This window comes from Belonocnema kinseyi, chromosome 1 (genome assembly GCF_010883055.1).
Source record: "Belonocnema kinseyi isolate 2016_QV_RU_SX_M_011 chromosome 1, B_treatae_v1, whole genome shotgun sequence".
In the NCBI taxonomy this organism is placed as follows: Eukaryota; Metazoa; Arthropoda; class Insecta; order Hymenoptera; family Cynipidae; genus Belonocnema; species Belonocnema kinseyi.
This window is the reverse complement of record NC_046657.1, coordinates 47,606,220-47,616,632: the sequence shown is the minus strand read 5'-3', so window position 1 is coordinate 47,616,632 and position 10,413 is coordinate 47,606,220. Positions and strand designations below refer to the sequence as shown.

The 10,413-nt window shown below is 33.7% G+C and overlaps 1 protein-coding gene across 1 annotated transcript; it reads right to left on the bottom strand.

The window, feature by feature from the left end:
* Nucleotides 1–1,476: 1,476 nt before the first annotated feature.
* LOC117180623 (POU domain protein CF1A) lies at nucleotides 1,477–7,568 on the bottom strand. The gene has a single exon (XM_033373140.1). It carries the CDS (start codon nucleotides 7,102–7,104, stop codon nucleotides 5,758–5,760), a length of 1,347 nt encoding a protein of 448 aa, XP_033229031.1. The 5' UTR covers nucleotides 7,105–7,568; the 3' UTR covers nucleotides 1,477–5,757.
* Between the last annotated feature and the right edge of the window lie 2,845 nt (nucleotides 7,569–10,413).

Below are 10,413 nucleotides of genomic sequence, written 5' to 3'. Positions count from 1 at the left end.
AAGTAATTTGAAGAAAACGTGATGAGTTTTAACTAGCTGATTAATAATTACATTAAAAAAATTGATTTTCGACCAAAATATTTCAATTTTCAACTAAAAATCTAAGTTGTTAACAAGAAATTTAATATTAAATCTAATTTGAATTTTTAAATGGAAAATATTATTTTTCAACACTAAAGTTAGTTTTTGACGAAATAAGTAAATTAAAAAAAGAGTTACGTTATAACTAGATGATTATGATATTAATTTTAAAAAATTGATTTTCGACCAAAATATTTCAATTTTCAACTGCAAATATCAATTTTTAACAAAAATTTAATTTTTAAGCTCATTTGAATTTTCAAAAAAAAAAAAATTATTTTTCAACAACGAAGTTAGTTTTCTACGAAATAAGTAAATTGAAAAAATAGGTTAAGTTTTAACTAGATGATTAAGATTTTTATTTGAGAAAATTGATTTTCGACCAAAATATTTCAATTTTTAACTGAAAATATCAATTTTTAACAAGAAATATATGTTTAATGAAATAATTGAATTCTCTACCAAACTTTTGAGTTTTTAAAGGTAAGATATGATTTTTCAACAACAAATTTAATTTTCTACGAAATAAGTAAATTAAAGAAAATATGATAAGTTTTATCTAGCTGATTAATATTTTAATAAAAAAAAATTGATTTTCGACCAAAATATTTTTATTTTCAACTAGAAATCTAAGTTTTTAACAAGAAATTTAATTTTAAATCTAATTTGAATTTTCAAATGGAAAATATTATTTTTCAACAAAAAGTCAATTTTCTTCGAAATACTGGAATTTTCAACAAAACAGTTGAATATTTTTCATTTTTCCCTCGTCATTAATAATTAAAGACCAGAATCTGAAACTTATAATACTTTCAACCTAGAATCTTTTATAAACGGGATAAAAAAAATTTTAAATTACAATTGAATAATTAAAAAATTTCAAGTTTCTTAAAATCAAAATAATATTATAAAAAATATAAAATTAAGTAATGTTAAATTTATAATAAATTGAAAAAAAATGACTCAAGAATAGAAATAGTTTTATTTACTGAAACGGAAACTTTCCTCATTAGATACGAAACTCTTGAATAAAATTCTCATCTCAGCAAACTTGAGTAAATAATGCCATCTGTAAAAGAAACAAATAAATAACTTTTTTTCATCATTTTCTCTCGATTTAGTAAATTGAAAGAAATTCAATATAAAGAAACTTTTTAGCGAATGATAATTTTTTGTAATAAATTTTTAATTCTGTCAAAGAGAAGGTTATTAAATAATTTTAACACCTGATTTGACATCCTGACCCAATTGGACTGACAGCTGAAACACCTGATTAAAGTTGCCGGAGGAACGAAACGAATTCCAAAGTCCAATTTGATGGAAAATTCGAGAAGAGTTTGACGACCAGGAATTTGATGAATTGGGTTATCAATTAAAAAAATAAATGCCAGATTATTGTTGTATACTTTCATCTCGTTTATTAATTAAAATTCAGTAGTAATTTAGTTTCTGCCATTCTAACAAAACGTTACCAGCCAGATTCTCTTTATATTACGTTAATAATAATTAATATTTAATATAATAATATACATGGGGGAAGGAGTCGGTTTTTCTAGATTTTTCGACGACTTTTTCGCATCTCTAATTATCTATCTCGAATCTTTGTACTAGTGTCGCGAGTGCCAAAGATTCAAAGAGTTCGATAATAAATAATTTTGTTTTTAACTTAATATTAATCACTGAAAAATAATAAGAATCGAACTCTTTGATCCTTACAATTTTTTTTTTTAGTTTTGGCAATCGCAGGTGACAAAATTCGTTTCCAGGTTGGAAAACTCATTCAACCCTCACTCCCCACTCAATCACATCGCCACTCACTTTCTCTGTACACACGTTTCATTAAAATAACAAAAACCAAAGTAGGTAATAATAATATAATAATAATAACGAACGATCGATACTCTCGCGTTTTTTCCTTTTCTCGCTAACTTCCACTTTTTTGTATTAACAGAAATATTACAATTGTCTAAAATTATTCGAACCCGGCAGAATTCTCCGAGGCAATTTCATTGGACAATTCAAATATGATTTCATCCAAATTTTAGTACAGTAATTTTTTTTTGAAAATCACACATGAGTCAAATTTTAATTTTTATGTGACATGAAACGAAGAAATCGATTTTTTGATTTTGAGGCTCGTTTCTGCGTTCCACGTCACAAATAAAACTTGAAAATATTTTTAAGTTTTCCAATTCTAAGAGCTGAAATTTATTGAAATATTTTTTTTTTTAAATTTGACTCATGTATCAGTAAAAAAAATGTAAATCTGGTCTGGAATGTAGTTTCGTAACCAGTCTTTGGTAAGGACAGGTTCGACGTGGCTCAAATTCTTCGGGGCCGATCGAAAACGAGAAATGGTAACAATAACAACAATCGATAAAAGAATAAAAAATCTCATGCCGATAAATATTTTACAAATGGATTTTCACTTCAAATTTTTCAATTTTTGCCCAGAATTTGAGAAACAAACAGACCAGCTAGCACCGTGATTTTTTCTTCCTTTTTCCAAAAGTGCTACAAACGGGAAAACAATTTTTTTTTTAAATTTGTGATCGCCTCTCAAATTTCTTCCGTCGAATAATATTTTCTCACTTTTCCTGCCACTCGGAAAAAGTTTATTGATTCGTAGAAACGGGTTTCTTGGCCGAATTGAAATTTAGATTTTAAAATGATTTTCATTTTTAACTTATTTTTGGTTACATAAAAAAAAAGCTTGCCGAATGGCAACTTTTTGAGGCCGACTTTCCATTTATGCCAGAATGATCCTAGTATGTACAAAATTCAAAACCTTGTTTTTAAAAACTCAAGGGCAAAAAAGAAATACTAGTATTACACAAATATAAAATAAAGGGACCAATTGCAGAGTGAGACTGTGCGCCAATTAAAATTTTTTAAGCTATAGAATAAGTCTAATTTTTTTTAGAAATTTCTGTCTTTAATTTTACAAATGAGTTTCGGAAAATTATTGTAAATTTAGGAAAATTCAGTCACAAGTTTCGTAATTTCTAGTTCAAATTACTGATTTTCTAGTAAATTGATGAAAATTCCGAAACTTGTACAAAATAGATAATCCATGTTCGACAGTTTTACGTCCGCACAAAATTTATTAAATTTAGAAAAATTCAGGTAAAAAATTCCTGATTTTCAGTTATAATTTCAAAACCTGTAAAATAAAGTATGCTTTGAGCAAGTTTAATGTCGTTCAAAGTTTCGTAAATTTTCCAAAATATAATCACAAATTTCCTCATTATCACGCACAATTCCACAACTTGTAAACAATTTACTTTTTAAATTTAATTTCATGAAATGGAAGTTTTACGTCGGCAACAAAGTTTCATAAATTTACCATAATCTTAGGAAAATGGAGTTAAAAATTTCGAAATTTTCTATTAAATTCCGCAACTTTTTACCAAATTGTTCTTTTTGAAATAGTTTTACTCTTAGATTTTTGTTCAATTTTTTGAAAGTTTAATGATGTAAAAAGTTTGGTAAATTTAAGATAATTTTTAGAAAATTCAGTTACAAATCTAAAACTTGTTCATTCAGGCAAAAATTTCGTAATTTCCAATGCAGTTTTTAAGTTTCTAATGAAAAAATTCACGTTTTAAATACCGGAAGCTTCGCTTTGAGAGATTTTTGTTTTAATTTTACGAAACATTATTGGAAGTTTTACTTCGGCACAAAGTTTCATTATTTTTAGGATAAATTTTGGTAAATTAAGTTAAAAATGTCTTACTTTTCAGTTACAATTCTAAAACTTGTAAAAATTGTACGCTTTAAATTAGTGAAGTTACAGTCTTAGACATTTTTTTTCTTAATTTAAAAAAAAAATCGAAAGTCCTGTGCCGTTATAAGTTTTGTAAATTCATGATCAATTTCGGAAAGTTTAGTTAAAAATTTCCTAATTTTCAAAATTTCAAATTTCCAGAACTTGTAAAAAAAAACATTCCTCTCCCGAAAGCTTCTCACAAATTTTTGTCATAAGTTTGCAAAAGATTGTCGGAAGTTCTCTGCCGTCAAAACTTTTCCTAAATTTGAGAATCAGAAAATTGCGAGACTTGTAGTCAACAAATTTCAGTTTTTAATAACGAAAATTTCATTTCGTAGTATTATAACAAAATGAAAAAACATGTAACTTTTGTAAAGTAATTATTTCCTAAATTTTAGATTATTTCTAAAAAAAAGGAAAAAATTTGCATACTAGATAATCTTATCAGAATTTTTTCCTTTTCTGAAAGATAAGTTCATTCGGCGCATTATGAGGAAAACGTGAGACCGACCGACGGGTTTTTTTTTCACTAAAAATTTCCGCTACCTAAAAAGATGGAATGCCGTCAAAAGCAGAGAAAAGATAAAACCTTGAAAGTATCGACAAAACTGGGGGAAAAAAATGAATTTCGCACAGTGCTCATTTTGCACGCGGCCCCGAGCAATAGAGTAATAATAATAGTAATAATATAATAATTATAAAGAGAATAAGTAATAATAAGACAATAATAATTCGGTAATTATTATTGTTACAATTGGGGCTTGGAAGGGAACTGACATAATCTTGACGAAGACAATTATATTCATATATATTGATCTAAAATCTTTCATCTTTTATATTTTCTCGTATGTACGTATATATCATATATACTTACTCTTTATACAGAAGGGGATTTTTTTCGCTAGGGTCGCACTCGCGTCGAATTTCTGTTCTTTTTAACAAATTTCTTTCTTTCTCAAAATTTTCGTTCTTTTAAAATTTGTCTTCCTTCAACTTTTTTTTTCCTTCCCGCACGTGTTTTTCCTCCGTTCCCCCTTTCTCTGACGACGCTGTTCACTTAAATTACTAGCTTTATCTGGTACATTATTTACAGTCAATATTTACTTATGTTACATGCGCCAAGTTTGCTTCAAGCAAATTCCGAGGCGAGCAGCACTTTCCGGGGTACTTTCCGTCCGCGGATTTCAGTGTTTGCTATATAATATATTTGTATATCTGTCCTGCTTTTTCTTTTATTATTAAATAAAGTGTTCATTGTCTTACATTTTTTTTAACAGGAGCTCGTTCACTATTTGTTCTCCAAAAGACCCGCACAAATCACCAAAACTGAAGATAGACACTTGGTTGATTCATTACCGTCGGACTAGGCATCCGTCGACTGTAACAGGAACAACTACGACGACACCAAAATCACTTGATTCCGACGGCAATCCAACTGGCTGAACAAAAATCACTTGATGCATCTTCTTAACTGGAAACTGATGACACACATCATTTCGATGAATCTGAATCTTGCGTTGACTCTGGATCTTGCGCTGGTTCTGAATCTTGCACTGGTTCTGAATCTTTCGCAGATTTTGGATGCCACTGGCAATCTATCTTCTTGGAACTTGATGAATCTGGATCCTGGAGACCAAATGGTGACGAGCTTCGTTAAATGGTTGCGAGAAAGCCTCCCCGGTGCACCGGTTTGGTCTCATCATTCCCTAAACTCTTTTAACCCTCCTACCACCTTGGTATCCTTGGTATCAGTAGAATCTTGAATTGGCTAATTGAAGCTACGAGTTGGAGTAGCTGCTAGATCTTGCCTGAAGATAGTGGTGATAAAAGGGTGGTAGAACTGATTCCGTTCCGGAAGAGTTAGCTTGGGAAGTGACGAGGCCCAATGGGGGAGGCCCCGGTGAACGCTAGTGAGCCGCAAGCGAGTGAGCCGTGAGACCCTGAGGGCTGAGCATAGGTGGACTGTGACTGTGTCCCATTGGGGAGCCATGAAGGTGATCCTGCGGATGATATTGATGAAGTCCACCTTGACTTTGATGACCCGGCGGCATACCTTCCATCATCCCATCTCCTAAGGTGTTGGGTGGTGTCATCCTTTTCTCCTTCTGCCGTCGATTGCAGAACCAAACTCTGACTACTTCTTTCTCCAACTGAAGACTATCAGCGAGACTCGTGATTTCTTGAGCGGAAGGTTTCGGCTGTTTGTGAAAATGCTGCTCTAGAGCACCCTTCACGGAAACCTCGATTGAAGTTCTCTTTTTCCGTTTCCTACCCTGGGCTGCGATCTTGTCAATGTTGGTCGGAGAACCCGTGGAGGAGTCTGCTTCTTCCAGCCACTTTTGCAGCAAAGGCTTGAGTTTGCACATATTTTTAAAACTCAGTTGAAGCGCCTCGAACCTGCATATCGTCGTCTGGGAGAAAACATTGCCGTAAAGAGTACCGAGCGCTAGACCAACATCTGCCTGAGTGAATCCCAGTTTGATCCTTCTCTGCTTAAACTGTTTCGCGAAGGCTTCCAGATCGTCCGAGGTTGGGGTATCTTCTTCTCCGGCGCTGTGATCCCTGTCCAGGGGATGACCAGGATGAAGGGGATGTCCTGACGGAGGCGAGTGATTGTGAGCATCCCTGAGATGATGAGGAAGTCCGGACTGGTGATTGTGAAGCTGATGAGGATGTTGGTGCGGATGCTGATGGAGCATTCCGTTCATCGCTGCATGGTACTGCTGAAGTGTAGTTGGCGATGCGGCGCCTCCACTCGGGTTGTAGTGAGCCGAGGGGACGACGGGCGCGTGCCAGGAATGGGGCGACACCATCCCGGGGGACTGGTGAGGTCCTCGATGGTGCATACCTTGGTCGTTTGTTGCAGAGGCTGCGGTTAGAGGTTTCACGTCCAGACTCGTGTTTCCCTGGTGATGATGGTGCGGATGATGCGTCGTGTGGTGCATCCCCATTGAGGCAGCCCAGGGATCAGTCCCGGATGGTTGAAGACTCACCCAAGGGTTCGCCGCCGATAGACTTGCTGCAGGATGCGAGAGTCCATTTGGCGAGGGCGAGGAATTCACCTGATGGTGGTGGTGATGATGGTGATGATGTTGCGGCGCGGGCATGTACTTCATCTCCCCGGCGTCGGCTGCACTGCGGGGAGAGCCCGAGGAGTAGCCACCAACGGCGATGTTCATCCCGATTGAACCCGAACCACCATCCAGGTCTGAGGACACTGCACTACTAACAGGCATGTACGTGGTAGCAGCCATCTACTCCTTGATACTCTGGATACCTCGAACGAGGTAGTGCCTCACACGGCACTCGCCGCCCTTACTTAATTCCTCAAATGATCCAAAGGGAACCTCTTCTCAACTGGTATCCAAACTGGAAACTAAAGTTTTTCACACTTGACACTTGTTCAGGTTTTAAACTGTCCTCTCTCGGCACTTAACATCCCGGTTGTAATGTCTCAGTGACATGGCTATAACTGGAGAACTGATCGAAGCACGTGCACTATTTTCTACATTTACGCACTTTTAGAACTCTGATCACGGATCACACTTCCACAACTGCAGCACTTTGCCGGGCTGTCGGAGCCCAGTCCGTCCGTTCACGGTACACGATACGAAGGCGAGTCTCTCGAGATCCCTACACCCGGGAAAGAGAGAGAGAGAGAGAGAGCGAGGGAGAGAGACGGAGTGAAAAGATCGACTGGCTCTCATGCGTTATGCATGTCGTAGCTGAGAGCGACTGACTGCCTCGCCTCGCAGCTTGCCCGAGGTCCCCAAGTCTAGCGGTTAGGTTCGTCATGCGCATTGCGTTCGACCTGTGCGCCGCGGATGGGGATACCCCACCACGCGCCAGCTTCTCCCCACGGATTGGTGCGAGCGGCAAAGGTGGCCGTCGGCTCCTACGTCACCGGAGGGCTGCACTTAATTGGGCTCCGCCCACAATACTGCTTCTACACCCCAGCGGTCCTTTTATCCCTTGCTTGCCTTCCTCGGCACTGGGTTCGCGCTCCTCTTCAACCAAGGAGCCAGCCAAACTACACCGACGTACTTCGTGAATGCTCCTGTGTCGTGCTTCGTGCTCCCGTGACGTTAACATTTTTTTTTCTGCGGAGATGGAAGAGTTTCGAAATATGTGACGTTCCGCGAAGAAAAGGCCCGAACGGAGAGAAGGAAAATTTTAGAGGAGGCGCAATTCTGAAAGACGCAGGCGCGTTCTAATAATAATAGAGGGTTCACGCCTTTCTTTAAGGTTAAGTAATAACTCGAATTTTGGAGAAAATTCTTTTTTTAAGAACGCGTGGAGAAGTATCGAGAGGATCGAATAAAGGAAAATCGATTTTTGCCGCCGGAGGGAATTTTTTCAAGCGGAAGGTCACATATCTTTTTATGAAGGAAAGAAGAGTGCATCGGGAATTTCCTGAAGGGGAAATGAAATAGAGATCCTGTGATGCAGATTTATGTTCTAAATTGTGTGGCCAATTAGGCTTAAATGTGCGTTTATTGAATGTGGATAAATTGTCGCTTAAAGTTTCATGGATTAGAAAAAACGATTGGAATAGACAATTTTTTGTCTTTTTCTTTTTGGCAGTTTTTTTTTTCAAAAATACTTGAATATATTACAAAGTATTGAAAGTTGAATAACGTAAACTTACCACGGAGAAAAAGGAATGTTACAGAAAACCTTTTTTTGTAAATTATACTTATCTTTTTTTATGACGGAATTTTCTTCGATTTCAAGTGATAAATATAAACAATTGGAAGTTTAAGTTTTTCAAGTTTAAATATTAGAAAAAGTTGATAAAATCAACAATTTTCTATTTTGTGACGATAAATTCGGTTTTAGCTTTTTTATGTTGGAAAAAAACTTGAACTATTTTACTAAAAAAAAAAAAAATTTTCCTTTTTCGAATAAAAAATATGTTCTTCCAATGAATAATTGGACATTATTTCAAAAATCTCACAAGTCAAATTCTTCAAACCTATGAATTAATAAATTTTGATTACGATAAGTTGGATTTTAGTTCTTTTTCTGTAGAAAAAAATGGATCCAACAATTCTGCTGAAAAAAACAAACAATTTATTGTAAAAATATAAATTTTTTGCTCTTTTGAGTAGAGAATGTATTTTTTCTATGGACATCACTTTGAAATGTCAAATTTAAAATAATTCAATTCTGTCAAATTATCCGATTTTTTAAAATATATAAAATAATTAATAATATGTAAAAATATAATAATATAAAGAGGTCTTCTTTTTATTGCAAATAATTTTTATGATAAAATCAACCATTTTCTATTTTGTGACGATAACTTCAGTTTTAGTTTTTTCCGGTAGAAAAGAAATCTTTGAACTATTTTCCCGAAAAAAATATTCAAAAATGTTTTCTTTTCCCCAAAAACAAGGCGTTTTCCGATAAAAAACTAGACATCATTTTAAAATCTCAAATGTCAAATTATTCAAATCTATAAAATTCTTCGGGGTTAATTAATAAATATTATTAATTGAAAGTTTTAAGGTTTGGTTACAGGGAAAGTTTTTTATTTTAGTTAACTTTTATGATAAAATCAATTGTTCTTTTCTCATGATAAGTTCGGTTTTAGTTTTTTGTCTGTAGAAAAAACCTGATCCAACTATTCTACAAAAAAACAATTTATTTTAACAGAATTTTTTTTTCCTTTTTGAGTACAAAATTTATTTTTCGATGAACATCACTTTGAAATCTCAAATTTTAAATAACTCAATTCTGTCAAGTTATCAGATTGTTTAAAATATATAATAATGTACAAAAATATAATGACATAAAAAAGTTTTATTTTTATGGTTCGAGCAGAAAATCTACTTTACCGATTTTTTTTGAAGAAAATAAATTTTCGGCTACAGAAAAAGGTGACAGATTCGTAAAAGAGTCAAATGTCCTTATAAGAGAAGTCCTTATAAGAATTTTGTGATTGTTTTTTTTTTGTGATGTTGATTTTTTGTTTTTGTGAAAGTTTTTAATTTTATTACAATTTTAAAAAATTGTGACAAACAAGAAAAAAAAAATGATTTCAAAATTATCGGATTTGAAGTTTTCTAACTTAAAAATTTTCAAAAGAAAGTGTTACAAGTGGAAACGATAAATTTTGAAAGCTTTTTTTAAAAAAGTCGAAAATGAACAATCCGAAACTTAGGAAATAAGAAAAATACGTAAATTGAAATTTTTTTAATTTTCCTTATATGTTAGCATATATACAATAGAGTCTGATTAATCTAAATAAATTGTTTTGGTGGACAATTATTATGAACAAAATGATCTATTCGGAATTTAATCAAATAAAATAAGTATCCTAACCATTTTTCAGCTATATTAATGTCCTATTTTCTGATTCAATTTCAGTAAATTCCTATAAATAGCCCTATAAATAGCCTACATTTTTTAAGTTTATGTATGCTCTATTTGTTGGTTAAGTTTAAGGAAATTCATATAAATAGCACTAAAAATATCCTACCTTCTTTACAGCTCAATTTATGTCCTATTTCTTGATTCAATTTCAAGAAATTCCTATAAATAGCTCTGAAAATATCCTA